The sequence below is a fragment of the Typopeltis vanoorti genome, chromosome 21 (assembly GCF_054136105.1).
Source record: "Typopeltis vanoorti isolate ZY-2024b chromosome 21, IOZ_Tvanoo_1.0, whole genome shotgun sequence".
Classification (NCBI taxonomy): domain Eukaryota; kingdom Metazoa; phylum Arthropoda; class Arachnida; order Uropygi; family Thelyphonidae; genus Typopeltis; species Typopeltis vanoorti.
In genome coordinates, this window is record NC_143569.1 from 91,452,612 (window position 1) to 91,472,248 (window position 19,637).

General features: G+C 33.5%; 1 protein-coding gene across 2 annotated transcripts in view; it reads left to right on the forward strand.

Annotated features, from left to right (window-relative positions):
* The window catches only part of LOC150095106 (uncharacterized), a 191,729-nt gene that overhangs the window by 125,291 nt on the left and 46,801 nt on the right, over nucleotides 1–19,637 (forward strand). For both annotated transcript variants that reach the window (XM_090411533.1, XM_090411534.1), the window contains 2 exons: nucleotides 7,848–8,055; nucleotides 13,978–14,116. In XM_090411533.1, the coding sequence (XP_090267659.1) occupies nucleotides 7,848–8,055; nucleotides 13,978–14,116 (347 nt within the window). The remainder of the gene's footprint in view (nucleotides 1–7,847; nucleotides 8,056–13,977; nucleotides 14,117–19,637) is intronic.

Here is a 19,637-nt window from a genome sequence, read left to right on the forward strand (position 1 = left end):
CTCTTTTATTCCATCTATTTGTATTCTTTGGGGAAGGCTATTTCAAAGAACAGAATTTGCAGCTGTTTTTTTATAAAGTAAATTCCTTTTTTCTTATCCTCTTTCCCATATGCAGCACTCATATACTAATAGGTCTTGCGACCTTTTGTGTGGGTCAGATAAAAAAAAAGAAAAGCTATGTTAAGAGTAACTAGGAGACATTAAAGGAAGAGAGAGATGCATAATAGATAGTACTGAGGGACGTCTTGTGTAAACTAATTTTTATGTTTATCTGTAGAAGTAAATTTTGCAATACATCTAGAGTCAATTAGATGTATAATAAAGCTCAAAGAAATGGATTATAAGAAAAAGCTATGAAAGGTGTATTGATCTGATAAATCAGTTAAGTGTGATAGATAAGTACACTGGTGTTTAAAACCTAAGGACAGAACACTATTTCTGAAGATTACAAATTCAGACAAATCAGCTTGTAGCAGTTTGTGTGACTGGTGATTTCGATTAGAAAGTGGGTACACATTCAAAATTTCGAATTGCACGCAAAGAGGTCATGTAGTAGCACTCAACAGGGAAAAAAGCAAAAGGCTATGAAGGAAAAAAGTTGCAAACTTGAATGTCTTGTAATGTCTCAAAGACATTATCTAGTTGATTTCATGCAAGGAAAAATAGGTAAGTTCGAAGCAGGCCACAGAATTACTGATATTGCCAGAGTTTGGAATCTCACACAGTACTGTATCCAGGCTCTGGGCAGCATTTCAAACCAATGGAATGTGCCCCATACATTTGCTAAGAGTTGCCCTTGCTCTACCATGGAGTATGAAGACAGATTTTTGGTTATAACAGCAAAACGTAATCAATATACCATGGCAGGTCAGCTTGCAAGTTGGCTCTGTTCAAGCAGGAGTGGTGTGGATAACTTGGCAAGACATTTGCGACAAGTTAGGCCTATATGTCTGTAGTCTTGCATCCCTTTATTCACAGCTCATCGTAGAGCATGTTTTCAGTGTTGTAATATCCATAAAAATTGGACAAGACACCAATGGGCTAATGTGCTCTTTACAGAGGAGTTGTTTTAGTCTTTTCTTTGATTCTAGACACCTGATCTGTCACGAAAGTGGTACTGATTACCATCATGAAAATGTTCTTAAAAGGGATAGATACAGCAGTGCTGTAGTCATCATGTGGGGAGGCACTATGCCTAAGATACAGAGTTACAAGTGCTGAAAAGAAGGGACTGTGACTGATGAATGATATTGCAATGAAATTCTTCAATTTCATTTTGATTGTTCTGTGGTGCTATAGGCAAAGAATTCGTTCTTGTGGATGACAATGCCATATCACATACAAGAGCAGTGGAGGTACTTCTGGAGGTCATCCTCAAGTTCTTGAGGATATCGAATTGAGTGGCCAGCATGCCTCCCAGATCTCACCCCCATAGAACATGTTTGGGACATAAGGAGATGCATTACTGCTCGAAATTTCCCTCCAGAAAACAAGTAATGACTTATCCCTGCTCTAGAGGAGGAGTGGGCCGTTTGTCTCAAGAACTCCTAAATCACTTGGTGCTAAGCATAGTACAACGTTGGGGGAGCTGCATCGCAGTTCAGGGTAGATATATTCTATACTGAATATATCTTATACTATGTACAATTAATGTACATAAGCATTGTACATTAATTCCTTAACTAGGTCCTTAGAAATTTTTACTTTACATAAGTTTGTAACTTTTCCCAAAAATGTATTGCAAATAAATTTGTATCCACATTTAGCTGTAGTCACAAATTTTTTCATGAACAAGTAAAAATGTAGTTCATCCTTAGCTTTTGGATACCAGTGTATGGGCAACAATTGCCATTAAATTGTTGGATTGAAAAAGCAAATTTTGAATTAAAACTAGTCCTTAGGCTAATCCAAAAAGCATTTATAGATATGTAATAAGAATAATAGAAATTAGTTAAGCATAACCAGTTCACCTGGAACAACTTGGAATGATCCAGCTGTGGTCATAGAATTTAAGTATTTTGCAAGTGTAAATTGGTAAGAAAATACAGCTTGAGAGAAAATTTACTTGGTAATATAGGGAAGGGAAAAAAATTGATTTTAAAATATCTTTACAGGTGTTAATAGAAATTTTCATCATGAAAAAAAAAAAAAATCATTGTTCAGGAGTGTTGCACATAGTTGGAGAACTTAGGTATATACTATGAAGCAACAAGTACTATAGTTACTTGTTTCGCCCACCGATTAGAGATCCTTCGAAACTTCTGCACATGTCACAAAAAGGAGAATCCATTCCGATAATAGGGTAATCAATCCATATTGCGGGATGAGTTGTTTATTATTACATGTCGGAAAATTAACTTCTGTTTTATGATCATTGTAGTTAACTATGTTGCTTGTATAACAGTTGGAAAAATTTACCTATAAAGCACATGATTTTGCGTGTTGGCGACCAATTCGTACATCCTTCATTTCTTTCTCCCCTTCAGCATGAATGAACCATTCTTGGCAAGTTTCCAAGTGGAGATCTCGAAAGCGTGGGTATACTATACTTCAAATTGGTTAGTGTAATTGCAGTCATGCCAACCTCATCTCTCAATGGCAGTCTGTAGCTGAATGTGCACATGAATATCATTACTGAAAGAAATGAATAAGAGGCAATACACGATGTTTGAAACTTCTCAGTCTCTGCCTAAAACTAATTATGAGAGAATATTGTGAACAAAAGAAAACTCAGGAAAACATTTATCCAACAAACAGGTCTAACTTGCGAAAGAATCATAAACAGAAAAAATTACAAATGACTGAATAATTTGTAATTTTTTGATATTATGGCTCCCATGATACACCTATAGTAATTATGAAAAGTGAAATGATTTTGAATATTCATTGTGTCCAAAATTAATGCACTTGATCTGCAGTGTATATCATTAAGTAAGTTTTTTTTTTTACATCTTCAGAAAGGATAAAAACCTTTGTCACATCTGTTTTCACTTTTAAATTTTAAATTATTTAAATTTACAATTGCTAAATGCTAGATTAAGATGTATGATATGTAGACAAATGCTATTTCCTTTCCCATTATCTCAGATAACCTCACTGGAAGATTTATATATGTCAATTGCTCACAATGACTTCATCTTTATAAGGAGAGTTAAGCCATTTCATACATCAATAGATGTATTGATACATTTACTGAACGTACAAAGTTTACACAATCACGTACAGGATTTCAAAACTGATTCTCTCCTATAAAATGCCAAGATATTGACATTAGTGGGAGTTGGTTAGATAATGAATGTTTATTATTATATCAACCATATTATCATATCAATCAATATACGGCAACATATATTGCTAGCAATATATGTAGCCGTATATTGCTAGCAACCCCATTAGTTGATATTCCAAAATTTATATACAGAAATTTCATACCATTTTCATTTGAAAGTGAAAAATTAGTAAAATGAATGCATCTTTTACCTGTTTTTGCTGTTGTGCATACTAAGGAAAGCCCTTCTCAACTTAGAGGATATAAGATCAGCTACTTCAGTAAATACCTTCACATAATGGAACTGCTGCTGATGGTGTATTTAGTTGAGAGCTAATTTTTTAGCTGATGTATAATGAATCAAGTTAGTACGTTTTGGGGTTTATCATCAAATTCCTGACATGTATCCTCGGGTGTACAGGATATTATGATAGTACTACATGAAAAAGTTACGTCATTACTAACTTCTGATCAAGTCTTCTTCCAAATTAATTTATCTGTCGAGACTCCAATATTATCAGATTTTATTTCTGTCTTCTAAGGCACTTTTTACTGTATCAATTCACCTAGATCTTTTATCTGCTAGCCTGGCAAAGAACACTTGTTTTGCTAATCTTTCCTCTCCCATTTTGTTTTAAGTGACTGCGATTAGCTTTGCTAACACCTTCCTGAATTAAGTCAGGTTATTTTATATCTTCATTTTTAATGTCATTGCTATCTGTTCACTCCTCTATGTCAAGTTATTTCCTAATATCCTCATTTTTAATGTCATTGCTATCTGTTCACTCCCCTAATCTTTCTCAGAACTCTCATATCTATGGTCTCCAGTCTTTAGTATAGCATTTTATTTCTAACCCACTTCTCAGAACCATAAATTAAAATTGATTTGAACAATCTCATATACAACTAATTTAGTGTTTTGACTAATTTCTCTTTTGTTCCATATAAATTTATTCAGCCTACATCTTAGTATACTGGCTTTATCAATTCTGTTGACAATTTCCATATTTAATTTGCCATTTTCACTAAAAAATTGTGCATAAGTAGCTGAAATGTTTTACTTGTTCTATAGGTTCACCATTCAGGATACCATTGATGTTCTCAATGTTTCTACATATTTTCATTGTCTTTTTTTTTTTTTTTTAATAGCTGATTTTCATACCAAATTGATTATAACAGTTATTCAGTTTTACTTGTTCTATAGGTTCACCATTCAGGATACCATTGATGTTCTCAATGTTTCTACATATTTTCATTGTCTTTTTTTTTTTTTTTTTAATAGCTGATTTTCATACCAAATTGATTATAACAGTTATTCAGTTTAGTCAGGGAATCTTATAGACTTGGACTGGATTTATTTAAATGATAACATCTGGCTAAAGTAAAGAGCTGAGATTAATATCTCCAGTTTTGACATTGGGTTTAATGCTGCTTTCCTTTATAATGTGATCTATATAGATGATGAATAAGCTTTGACTCTTAGGGTAGATCATAAGATTCAAAGCACATGGAAATAACTTCTGTGTAGCAAGAGAGAGAGATTTGAATTCTTTACACTTTTTACACCTTTACTTTTCTCATTGTTTTTTCCATTATGCCAGAATTTTAGTAAGCCCACCCATGAAGTTTTCAACCTATAGCATCCTGGTATCATGGCTAAGTTAGATAATCCATGAAGCCTTTATACATGAAATATGGTGCTTTCAACCTACTTTTTGAGTTTCCAATAAACATCTCATGCATGCCAGGTAATAAATATCAATCACTTCAAGGCATTTACAAACAGCCATACTACTGTGAGATTTAAACCACTGTTTGAAATTAGACATTACTCATTTATTCCAGACTGGCAAGTTGCTATCATTAAAATTCGCTAAAATTTCTGTGAGTAAATACTTATCTCATCTTAATGATTACTTTATGGATTAATTCTATCAATTTATTATCTATGCAAATATCATGTTTACCTTGTAGGGTTTTATGATCATTCCCATGAGAGCTTGCAAAACCTGTTGCAATTCATACATGGTATCAACCAACAGGACATTATTTTTGCCATGTTAGACATGAACAATTAAATTGAAATCAAATTCCATTCTCTAAACATTAATTTTGTATATGAGCTTGTTGAATATTGCTCTTTTTTTATTTATTTTAGGAATCATATTTCATACAATCTGTTCTTCTATTTTTTTCATCATCCAATTATTTAATGTAATCTGACCTCTAGTGCAGCACCATGCAACCATACCTTCAGTTAATGACTTTTGAATTATCCAACCAGCATTTGAAATTTATACTTCAGTTTTGATTTATACTTTACAAGCTTTATTGCCTAGATACCACAGAACTAAGGTCCTCTTTGAACTGTTGTTTTGAGTTCTAAGATGCAACTATATACACCTATTGAATTTATTTTTATATATATATATAAATTCAATATCTAGTCATTATCACTTCTGTAAAATTAACTTACAAAATCCAATTGAGTTAAGCATATAGTAATACCACAAGTATTATATTATACAATACTTAATTACAAAATAATTCTGTTCATGAAAATTATTAAATGATAATTAACCATACATTATAAGCAAACCAATGTTTTGCAGTACTGAAACATCAAATTTGAAAAAGTAATCAATTGTATATAGAATTATCACATCCTACATAAGCTCTTGGTAGCAACCACTTTCAAAACGTACTTCTAATGTACGAAAAGTTTGTGCTGTTACATCCTATTAGGGTGCCCTTCTGGGATTCAGTTGCATTGAAAGTGTTTGAAAGGTTCTCTGATGTCAAAAATATAAACTTTCATGACTGAACTTAGCTCATTCTGTATGTGTGAACTATAAGGTAACATTGCACACTCTTCATATTGTTAGTTGTTCTGGATTTATGACCAAAGCAACTAAGTCTGAGCCCTGTAAATTGTATGTATTCTTTTGACTGGTTTTTGTATTATCTTCCACCTGCTAACTTCTTTTTTTGTAGGTGGGAAGCAGCTGTGCATCATCACTCTTGAAGAACAATATTGATAAGTTATCACAACATTAGTTTTTTTATGAATGTAGAAGTACCAACTAGATTTTGAATTGTGGAAACAGCTTTGTACATTCATAGAAAGATTTTAATTCCTTAAGCATGAACCACTACAAGAAAATGGCATAATTGTCTTAAGATCATCAGTTAAAAAATAAAATAATTTCATAACATTTCTTCATTTTGTTAATGGACCGATTCTTTGCTATGATTCATGTTGCATTGTTTCAGAATAGGCGTGGGCTATTTAATTTTATCTATTAAGTTAGTCTGGTCTGTGAATTATGAAATGTGTATGCTCTGTACTTAGCCTTGCATTTGCTGTCAATTTAATATCATTCCATTTCGTGCCTCAGCATCATCTGTGTAATTTCATAGACGTCAAAGTAAGATGTGTGAGCTTACTAGCATTTAATGAAAATATCAGAAATTGGATAAAATATTTATTTGCACACAGTAGAAAACATTGTATTGGAAATTATCAATCATGAAAAACCGAAACAGAACTAGGCAAGTACTCAATTAGGAATGAATAAATGTTAGCAAACTAGATGTAAAAACAAAATCATTTATTGACAGTTAATGTTGACTTAGCATGAACATGCTTAACTAGTTTCATGATGTTCTGTATACATTGTTTTTATTTGTATCACAGCAGTTAACAAAAAAGCTAAAAACGCAGATAGTGGATTATAAAAATAAATATTTAAATTCTGGATTTTAAATTTTAAAATTGCTATCCACGTCTTATTTCCTATAGGGAGTATGCAAGGCCATTCTAGCCCTATTTGACTTCTAGAAACTGAAGGGACAGTTCACTCTCCACTGGTAGCCATTCAGAGATAGGTGGCCAAAGATTGTCACTAATTATAAATGGAAGATAGGGAGACAAGTGTCATCATTACTTATATAAAAAGTGCGCGCAGTTTGTATGCACATGCTATGCTGGGAGGGGGTGGGAATTTGTATGTTCCTTGTTATTGAAACTTGAAATAGTAAGCAATATGCAGTGTTGTGGTTATAACACTTCACCTCAAACTCTACCACATGCCACAGTTGCACTTAGCATTTGTTTACTATTTAATGGCAAAAATAGCTTGAGTAAATATTTTTATGATATATGGTAATAGTCTGTTGGTGTTGTTCTGTTACTGGTAATAGTAAGTAGTAAAACAAATGCAATTTGTAATTAATTGGGAATAAATGAAACTGATACTTAAATTGTCTTCAGAACTAGTGCTTACAATCAAACTGGTTAAATAATTTTGCAGAATAGACCAACATATTTGTATATTAGTAGTTGTCCATCTATGTCAGAGTTTTGATTAGCTACCTTAAGCTTTGTGTGTGGGTATGCAGATTGAGTTCAGGAAATAATGCCCGTTTGCGGTAACTTTTGGGGAAAATTTTCCGCAAAATGAACATTGTTTCTCAAATGATGCAATAATTCTTTTGAATTGTGGATGTGTCAACAGCATGGTTATGTGGGTATTCAATAAATATAAACTTAAATGTATTTTTGTTATTTTTTTTTTAGTTGCTGAACTTGTTTACTGGAGGGATGCAAAGAAAAGTGGAATTGTTTTTGGCTCTTCCCTTCTACTTCTGCTCTCTCTTACTTATTATTCCCTGATTAGTGTTGTTGCTTATGGTGCTCTTGCTACCCTTAGTGTTACGATCTCCTTTCGCATATATAAGAATATATTACAGGCTGTGCAGAAATCTAATGATGGCCACCCTTTCAAGTAAGACCATTTTCATAATTATAGTAGTTACAGGATTTTTTAATAGATAATATTAAAATTTAATCCATTACTGGAATGATTTTAATTATGTCAATGATATAGGTAATTCTTGCATAGAATTAGAGCATTTTCTTCTTAGATTACTTTTAACGATTGAATTTTACAGAACATTATTCAGAGATCTTCAGTAAGAAATGAACTTGAAAAGCACCACAATTGGTTTTTGGACGTTAGCATGCCTTGTTGTAGGACTATCATACTGGGTGTGTTAAAGGTTAGATAATTGGGAAATCTTGCCATAGAAATGAAAAATAGTACTTTATCCTAAGCTACTTAGTCTTCATTAAGCAAGGTGGTTGGTGTTTTTGTACAAAGTGATATCTACCATCCAAAGATTTTGCAACATCTGTGCTAAGCTAAATTCCAATCTGTTCATCCAGCCATGCCATCAAGTTGTTTTGAAGACATGGAATGGATATAATCAGAAACTGCTCAAGTACATTTTCTTTTGAAGAGCATCAGTGAATTATTCCATATTTAACTCATCTCTGTTTATAAACATATTCTTCAAACTCTTTGTAATGTGAAAATTTTTAAGTCAAAATTCTAAACTACCTTAGCTTTTTCATCCCCCCCCCAAAAAAAAGAAATTGCCCGATTAAAATAAAATCACTGCAAACATTGCAGTAGTTTGCAAGCTTTCCTAAGCAGCCTAATTTATAAACTTTATTAAAAGTATAACAAAGATGAACTGTTGTCATGATTTTCTATCAGATTGTCAGCAGCTTCTGAAATTGCAGAGAGTGAAATTCCTCAGGTCATTGATTAGATTGAAAAGATGAAGTTGATCGATGAGAAACTAAACAACAGAAGTTTGTTTTGCTTCTGATTTTTTAAAATCATTTGAGTACAGTAGTGGGTTGTTTCATCGTGGCAAATTTTAAGTTGTCTACTCCCTTTCTAGGTATTGGTCATTCTCATCCAAAGCTATAGTAACAATCAACAGCTGTAAAGTTTTGCCAATTTTTTCATGACAAGTACTTTTCATATCCATGTAATACATCTACAGTAACCTTTTGTCTATTTGTGGTCACCTCAGCACTTTCAGAAAATCAGGAGCATAATTGCATAAGTTTTTCATGTTATCATTCCTAGATGTACCAGTGTATTTGGCTAAAAAATTTTCATTTTGTTGCTTTCATAATTCTTTCACTGCCGTTCCATTCCTTTCTAGTTGATTTGCAATACATTTCGACCCCATTCAGAGATAGTAAGCCTTTAATGTTCAGATACCTTGCATAGGTTATGGTGGTTGTATGCGAGGCAAGGAAGCTAGGGTATTTTTGCTATAATCAAGAAAGCTCATTGCATGAGATCCAAAGTGTTATCAAGAATCATGCTGGTTGTGAGATTATTCTTGGCAGCATAATATTTTACTATGAAAGAAGAAATTATCAAGTTAATCTGAAAATTTGCTTTGGGTTTTCATAGTAACTCAGAGTTTTTGTTAGCATGGCAAACTAGGTCTTTTATAAGCCTTCAGATTTTGTGAACTAGTCTTAAAGTAGAAAGTTTATTCATAGCTCTTATCATTTTTTAAGAACATATCTAACATATGGCAAATTAATGCAGCCATGCTTCTTGAAGTAGTTATACTTACCTTACACTATCTGATTTTTGATATTTTGACAGTGGTTTTTTTCACCTCTGTTATCTCATCTTGCATTAGAAGTTATGCATGTCATGGAGACTTTAGAAATATAAACAAAGCATACAATACCTTTTTTGGTTTTCTGTAATTTAGAAAGTGATAAACAGATTTGTTTTTGGAAAACGTTTACCGCTAAAATGCTGAAATTTTATTATATTAATAGTATTTCACACATTATCAGGTCATCCCAAAAGTAATTCTGTTTTTAGCATTAAGTTTTGGAAGGATATAAAAGATAAATCACTTTCCAATTTCTTCAAGTATATATTCTCCATTTGAATCAATAACACTCTTCTAATGTTTGAAAGCTTCATAATACCAATTCTATAGAATTCAGGAGGTTTAGATGGAAGAAGTTGCATGGACTCAATTTCAGTGCCTCTAATGTATCATTGCTTTTCATTAATGAAATGTTGCAAACTTTGAAATAAGTGGCAATCTGAAGGTGCAAGATTGGGAGGATGTGGAAGGTTTTTCCCAGTCGAGTTTCCCAATCTCAGTACAGGCGATTCTTGCACTGAGAGCATGCATTATCATGGTGAAAAACACCCTTTCAATTGACCAGCAAACACTTCTTTTCTTTCAGTTTTTCATTCAGTTGATCAAGTTGTTCTTGATCGTTATTTATCCAATATTGTCACAGTTTACTTCAGCTGTAATTGTTTGGTTTTGTTTCAAGAGTTAAGTGTATAATACCAGCCATATCCCACCAAATGCTTAACAAAACCTTCTGAGGGTGAAGGTCTTTGTTTTGGCTGAGGTTTAGCCTGTCCCCCCTGAATGAACCCACTGCATTTGGCACTTAACATTCTTGTAAAGTATCCACTTTTCATCACTGACTGTACAACTCAAAAACAGAGATCAAACCTCTCAAGAACGAAAAGCTGTACAGACTTTGGGTTGTGGGTTGATGTGCTCTCTTTGGTCGTTCATCATTTTGTGAGGAACCCACTTGCCAAGCTTAGACACTATTCCAAGTTCTTGCATAGGTGATGGATGATCGATGATGATGAATTAAGATCTTTTGTTAAATCTTCAACAGTTACATTAGCATTTCTTGCAGTAGTGGCGTCCAGCATATCGTTATCGAGAGACAGGATGCTCAGAGCGAGGGAGTCTTTCAAGCTAAAGTCCCCTTGTTGAAATTTTTTGAACCATTGCTGTCACTTTTGCACATTAAAAACATTATTGCCATAAAACATTGCACATTTTTTACATTATTGCTTTGTTGAACTCATAAAGCATGATATGCCTAATGTGCTATTCAGTGACCTCCATAGTAATAAAGGGTTATTTAAATAATAACTTATGTATGATGTTCTTGCAAGGTCGAATTCCTTAGAACATCCTCAGCTTAGTGGTAGTTATAAATTACAGCTTTAAAAATTCATGTTTAGACAAGCTGAGATATGTTTGAACAAATACAGTATAAAAGACATTACTTTTGGGATGACCCGATACTTTTATTTATAAAGATAAGTTACAAAATAGTTATATAAAAATGTCAGCATGTGCCGCTTATTTTCATCACTAGCAGCCACGTGCATGCACCTCCATGTCATTTAATAAACATTTTTAAATAGTTCATCAGTGCTCAATATCTACTTTTAAAGGAGTGTAGAGAATACTGTGATAGTACATGTAATTAAATTTATTATTACTAGCTTCAGTTATTTATCCAATATTGTCAAATCTTGTCGTCAGATACCTTTCCTTGCCATTGTTTTTAACTGCCATTACTGCATTATTCTCTGCTCACATGTTTATGAATGCTGTCAGATATCTTATATATATATATTTTTTTTTTATGATTGTCATGAATATGTCTGTTTACTCCTAATTTTTCTCATAACTTCAGTTTATTATTATACAGGTATTCCATGAAGTCAAGACTCATCATGGGAAACCCACACTATCCATTATTTACTGTCGGGATGCTCGCAACCATCTCCTGAAATTCATTCCACTCATTTACCATTATCCAAGTAATGAATCTAGTGTGCACACCCTTATTAACCACACTCTAAGACAACTTCCAAGTGTGATCCTTTTATCATTTGACTCCCCACTATACCAGATTATTCTGTTTATTTTCACCTTTCAATTTGTCATATTAACTAAAAATTGTCCTTTTATTTCCATGTTCCTATTTTCAGTTTAGTTATAAAGATATTAGAATAACTTTATTTCAGCAAAGTCAAATTGCCATCAGGAAACAATGACTAAACTAATGTGCACGTAGCACTACCTTGGGTAAGTGACTCACCCAAGGTAGTGCTATGTGCCTGTATGCATATCGGTTTGCTTATTTTTCCCTGATGATGGCAGTTTGACTTTGCAAATATCAAGTAAGTTATTCTAATTAATATAGTGTGCATTGCACTTTCCTTGAATATTGTTTAGGCGTGTAGCATCTACATCAACAGACTTGTTGAGTTTGAATAGCTCTAATTTTCATATCAGTTTAATGCCACTTTCTTCATAATGTGAACCATATAGTATGCACTCTAGTCTTTTGCCCGATTTTGCAACTTATGTGAGTTTATATATGGTTCTGTATAGTTGATTTGAACAACTCTTTCTGTGCAACTAATGCGACTTCTTGAGATCTAAGAAATTTAATATAAATTTTCTTGTAGTTTCTCAGCTATTTGTTTTAAAGTAAAAATCAGATCCTGGCAACTCCTATTTGGCTTGAATCCTGCTCCAATTTTTTTTATCCTCCTCTGAAATATGTTTGCATAAATCTTATTTGTAGCACTTAGATGGAAATTCCTCTATAATTCTCAGTTTGATTGGAAAAACTGATTAGAATTTTCCTGTCTAGAATATGAACCTTTTAAGTCCTTTCAACTGAAGGTTAAGCTAGTCTTGTATGGAGGTGGCAGGGTTTTTCAATAGTCTCCAGAATATTTTTCCTTCATTCATGGTATTTATCTACTGAAAACTGATATTGTTCAGTTCACTGGAACAGGGCCTATGGAAATCCTTTAGGAAAGACAATGTAGAAACAATGTCCTGTGGGAAAGTAGAGCAAGTCAGTGAGAAGAGTCGTATTCATTACTAAACAAATATCTGTTAGACATGGCCACACTGCATGTGGAAGAAAGATGATAAAAAACCAGAGATGCTACTCAAGAGGAAATCTGGATCAGAATTTCTGAATTATTGCAATAGTCACTGAAAATTTTATATTTCCATCAATACTATTTATACAGCTATAATCCTGTTCTGTTACTGTTCTGTGTGTAAAGGTGTTGAGAAAATCTTGATTTTATTATGCTGATACCATGAACATCAAATGAAATTTGATTTGTAAATTAGTATTTTATAATAAACTTTCAGCAAGAGAAAAACAAATGCTCTTTTCATAGTGCATAGATTTTAGGCTTCTTAAAGTGAACTATTTAAACTAACTGAACTATGATGAAATTGAAATTATTCAGGTATTTTTTTATCATTGAAAAACTAATTTATGTAATTTTTGTGGATAAATGATGTAAATTTCTTGAGTTGAAAGTTTTGAAGAAATCACAGCTCTGCAATTGTAGATTCTACTTATAAAGAAGGAGTTGCTTTAAATGACTAATTCTAAACTCCATGCATGTGCATGAACACACACAGGCTTTCATTTACCATGAAGCTAACCAGGTGATGTCCAGGAATTAAGAGGATCCTAATGGTTGAGATCCTAATAAGAATATGGATGTCAGTTCCAAAATTTACTGCAAAGCTAAGTGTTGTATTTAATAATCCAGTGTACCATAAATGTAGTCTTACATGTTTTTAAAGTAGTGATCTCTCAATTCTTCACTATTGTTAGGAAATTGATGTTCATAGTCAACTGAGGGTGTGGTTAATTGAATGTACATTTACATAGTACTCTTCCAGGAACCATGTTATCCTATTCAAGGATTAGTTAACCATAGTTTTATTATTTGAAAGTCTGAATTGAGAGATGACTGTATATTGAAATTTTGCAACTTTCACAAAAGTTGATTGACACAGTACTAGTTCTGAGAATTTTTTATGCCTGTTTTTCACATGTTAATACTCGTTTCTGCTTATTCTTGTATAAAGCATTGAATGAAAAAAAAACATCTGTTTTCTGCAAATTGTAACAGTGTAATTTAATTTTTTTTTTCCTTAAAAAAATCACTCTTTTCTGCATTTTCTAGTATGATTTAATCAATTGCTAAATATCTTATCAGGGAATACTTGGAGATGGATATCAACCTCCCTTCGGAACGTGTTCACCAAATTGCAGACATTCTTGTTGAACATGTAAATTGTAGTACCAATAGGTTGCGCAGCCTGTTTCTTGTGGAAGATCTGGTGGACTCTCTGAAGGTGATTATTTTCACTTTTATTTTATTTAATTACTGTTATACATCATTTGACATCCTTTAGTTATATAAGTACTTGAACAGTGTAGTTTTTTTTTTTTTTTTTTTACTGTATAGTGTTAAAATCTGTTTTATTGTTAAATCTAATTCTTATTAATTAATTCTTGCTCGGCTGTGCCTTTGTAAATTTCTACATTTTCTCGTTTGAAACTTATCTTCTTAACTTTTACTATACTTTCGACTTATGGATCAGATAACCATGAAGGTAATTTACAGAAGTCAGGCTATTAGGTCTTAAAATCTTGTGGCTGCAAATTGTAAGGCTCACATGTGCAAGATGTCAAGAACAAAGAAAGTGCCTCAGGCTGGAGCCAATCTCCTTGTCTGATTTACTGGTGTTTATTCTAAATTAAATTTTGAAAAATTTGTTTGAAAGTCAGCTGCACCACCAAAATTCTAGGATAAGAGGAGTATCTCCCTCCGAAGAATAGAACACCCAGTATGACACATTGCTCCTTCCTTTTCAACTTTCTCTATACCAAATTACTTATTTCTTACTCTGCAGTCATAGCAATATCTACTTCAAGATACATAGGTTCGATTTTATGAGTAGTGCATTGGACTTAGAGATCAGGCAAGTTATTTTGACAAGAAAAACAATTTATTCATCACTAGCAACAAATACACAAATGACACAAATTAATTTGACTTAAATCTAATATGTACACTATATCTAACAACTCAATATAAGTTATACGTTCATTTCCAACAATCAATCTTAGCAGGACTACTTGTCTAGAATTTCCCCCCCCCTTAACTTTACATATAATCAGATCATCAACATATAAAAATTCAGCCTTAAGGAATGAATTTTTATATGTTGATGATCTTGCATAGAGTAAATTAATTCAGTTGTTAGCTCAAAGTCTAAAGTCCTGCAACTCTTAATTTTAAAACAATTCCATCAATTCAAACCACCGTCACAATCTAAGTTTCTTTCTGACTAAATAATGGAAAGTTCTTACTTTTCATGAAATCTGGTCCTCTATAGCTGATTATCTCTTCTTGTTCCCGTTAGACCTCGTCACTGTACGTGAACATCCTTTTCGTAATTTTCAAGACTACTTTCTTGTTTTCGGCGGACAATTTAATTCCTAAGGCTTGGAAGTTCGGCATCTGGTTCCTCCTAATACGACGTGCCTTAGTTGCATTGTTCTTTTGGCCTTTGCTTCGTGAATACAGGTCTCCGAATAGGATAACGATTCATCACCTACAATTCTAGTGAAGCTCGGCTGCCGTTAACGAGCATCGTACCTTCTAAACTCCTCGGCTTACGGTGACCTTGATACCGTCATGAGTCGGAACTCCACGTGACTTCCTGCCCCACGAACAGGAACTCCACTCCGGAACATACTCAAACTCTCAGGAACAGACTAAACCAAGCAAGTGTTGTCTCAACGTAGCAAACTCTTATTTATATGGTTCCGATGACCTTCGTCCCCTCGGTATCCTAATGTTCTGCACCCATCACCCTCGTCGATCAGTGCATTTAGACGGGAAACCCCCAATTAATGTTGCCCTTCGCATTTGCAGTGGCCTCAGGTCATGACTTAATCCCTTAATCTGTCTGGATCTTTAGTTGACTAGGGGTATATTTATTACTATTGTAAAATCTTGAATAAAAAGGAGTTTTTGTCATAAAATACCTTTTTTATGCAGATTTTACAAGTATGCTAAGTCCCACCAAGTTTTTTTATTAATACAAAAGTATTTTAGTGGGACTTAGCATACTTGTAAAATCTGCATAAAAGGTATTTTATTAAAAAAAACTCCTTTTTATTCAAGATTTTACAATAGTAGTTATTAATCAAAATGGGGAGCACGGGGGGGTTGAGAACCAGACATTGAGTTAAGGCAGTTCTTTACAAAACTGTTTATAGTTTCTTTAACAGAAACTATAAACAGCTTCTGTTAATACAGAAACTATATTTCTATATTAACGATTCTAAATGTGACAAGTATATAGAACTTGTCACATTTAGAATTGTTAATATTTGTAAGACGTACAAACTACATTCTAGACCATTGAATGTTCAATACTATAAATCTGTGAATTGTTTCTGTATTAAATAATGGTTTAATGGATAGCAGTCTATTAAATCATTATTTAACCTTTTGTGTGGCTTGAGGGAGAGGATAACTTTAGTACTTATGTTGCATTGTACAGGGATTAAGATCGGAATTTTGAATAATATAAGACATTGAGTAGCAGTTTATCAAATAGGTAGATTTGTAGAAATTTTTCACTTGTTTACATGTTTGAATTGAATTTAAACAAGAATAATGTAATTTCTTTGCAATCCGTTATCCAAGTGTAAGCAAACAATTTGCATGTAATATATCATGACTTGGCTACTCGTATATATGCTGATTTACTTCACATTAGTTGCCTAGGTATCCTATAATGCAAAGCACAGTTAATTTGGGACATACATAATACTACACATTATGGGAGGACCACCACCCAGACTGATTTCGATCTTAGAGATTTAATCGGTGCTATCCAGCAGAGATACCGAGGTTGAATTAATGAAGTCATATTTCCCATATACAAATAGTAAAAAGATGTATCACTTTATTAAAATATTCTGAATCAGAGATAGCCTTAGGAAGTTCTTTTTTTACTTGGTTAAAAACTGAATGATAAAATAGTTGATGTGAAGTCATCAGTCCCTGTATCCAAATAGCCTACTTGCGAAGATTCTTCACGTGCAAATTTTGTTTGTTTGCACATATAAATAGGATTTAAGTTTGCCTGTAAAAAAAAAAGGTTAATTCAAAAAGTAGAGATCACACGAACAAAAGAATAGAACACCCAGTATGACACACTGCTCCTATAAATAGGATTTAAGTTTGCCTGTAAAAAAAGGTTAATTCAAAAAGTAGAGATCACACGAACAAACGAATAGAACACCCAATATGACACGCGTTAATTTGAAGGTTTTAAGATACAGGAGAGATTTTTCAGTATAAGGGGAATATCATCAATCTCATCAAATTCCTGCCATGTACCCTCAAGGGGTGTAGAGGATATGATAGTACTACATGAAAAAAATTACATCATTACTAACTTCCTATCTACAATTTTCCTCCAAATCAGTCTGTTACTTGTCAAAACTCCAACATTATCAGATCTTATATTTCTATCGTCTAAGGCACTTTGTACCCTATCAATCCACCTATATCTTGGTCTTCCTCTGGGTTGTTTTCCTGCCAACCTGGCAGAGAACACTTGTTTTGCTAATCTTTCTTCGCCCATTCTATTTAAGTGACCATACCATCTGAGATTAGCTCTGCTAACGCATTCCTGGATGTTGACGATGTCAAGTTCTTTCCTAATATCCTCATTTTTAATATGATATTGCCATTGATGCCATCTGTTCACGCCTATAATCTTTCTCAGGACTCTCATATCTGCGGTCTCTAGTCTTTGGTCAAGTGTTTTACTTCTGACCCTGCTCTCAGATCCATAAGTTAAAACTGGTTTGAACACTGTCTTGTATATAGCTAATTTAGTGTTGCAACTAATTTCTCTCTTCTTCCATATGAATTTATTCAGTTGACTTCCCACCATACCAGCTTTTTTGATTCCGTTGTCTATTTCTATATTTAATTTACCATCTTCAGTAAAGAGCTGCTCAACTTTTAAAGCGAATAAAAGTTGAGCAGCTCTCAGATGTGAACTGTAGACTAAAATACAGAAATATTATTGAAAAGAAAATGAAAGAGTTTGAGAACAGGAATCAAACCTTGGAGATTCAGTGGCAAACTCTGAAGGAAACATTGATTGATTCTGCCAGAGAGGCATGTGGTGAGGTTGTGTGCAAGGATAAAAAAATCAGAACTCCCTGGTGGACACAGGAAGTTAAAGAGGCAGTGAAGGAAAAGAAGAAAGCATATCAAAAGTTCCTGGCAAATAAGTCAGCTTTGTCTCTTACAGAATACAGAGACAAATGTAAGAAAGCTAAACCGTTTGTAAAACTAGCTAAACAAAAGTCATGGGAGGACTTTGGCAAGAATATAGAAAATAAATATCAAGAAGGTGGCAAAATATTCTGGAGGTTGTGGAAGAAGCTTAGGAATGGAGGAAAGAGTGCTGTAAAAGGAATTAGAGATGATAAAAGTGACATGAAAACAGGAGAAAAAGATATCCTTGAAGTATGGAGTAATTACTTTGAAAAACTGCTAAATGAAACAAGCAGTGATGACAGCACAGTGATAAAAAAACACTGACCTGGCATGCAGTCAGGAATACATATCCATACTTGAAGTAGAAAAAGCCATCAAAGGCTTGAAATGTGGAAAGGCAGCAGGAGTAGATGATATTCGACCAGAAATGCTGAAGTATGGTGGTATAAGAGTCTTACAGTGGCTGCACTGCATAGTTCAGAAAGCCTGGACAGAGGGACGAATTCCCGATGATTGGAGTAGAGCTCTCATAGTACCCATATATAAAAAGGGAAATAAAACTGAATGTGAGAATTACAGAGGTATTTCCCTACTGAGTGTTCCTGGCAAGATCTATGCAAGTATACTTGAGAAATGGTTGAGAAGAATTGTGGAAGAAAAGCTTGGTGAAGAACAAGCTGGATTCAGGCCAAATAGAGGCTGTCAGGATCAGATGTTCACTTTACGACAAATAGTCGAGAAAGCATGGGAATATAACAAAGATCTGTATTTAAGTTTTGTCGATTTGGAAAAGGCATATGACAAGGTGCCAAGAGAGAAGCTATTCAATACGCTGCAGTTATATGGTGTCAATGGGGCATTATATCAAGCAATACTTAGTCTTTATTTGAGTTGTGAGTCAGCAGTTAGAATTGAAGGAAGTACAGGAAGATGGTTTAATGTTAAAGCTGGTGTGAGACAAGGATGTACATTATCCTCTCTGTTATTCATTATCTATATATGGATCACATTATGAAGGAATGTGTTATTAAACCTGATATCAAAATTGGAGATGTTAATGTCAGCTCTTTGCTTTATGCGGATGATGTTATACTTCTAAATAAATCCGCTACAAGTCTGCAAGATTCTCTGACTAAATTGAATAGCTGTTGTAATAGATATGGTATGAAGGTCAGCAATAAAAAGACAAAGACAATGAAAATAGGCAGAATCATTGAAAATGTCAACTGTGTTGTGAATGGAGAACCTGTGGAACAAGTAAAACATTTCAGCTACTTAGGCACAATTTTTACTGAAGATGGTAAACTAAATATAGAAATAGACAACAGAATCAGCAAAGCTGGTATCATGGGAAGTCAATTGAATAAATTCATATGGAATAAGAAAGAAATTAGTCGGAACACTAAATTAGCTGTATACAAGACTGTGTTCAAACCAATTTTAACTTATGGATCTGAGAGCTGGGTCAGAAGTAAAACACTTGACCAAAGACTAGAGATCGCAGATATGGGAGTCCTGAGAAAGATTAGAGGCGTGAACAGATGGCATCAATGGCA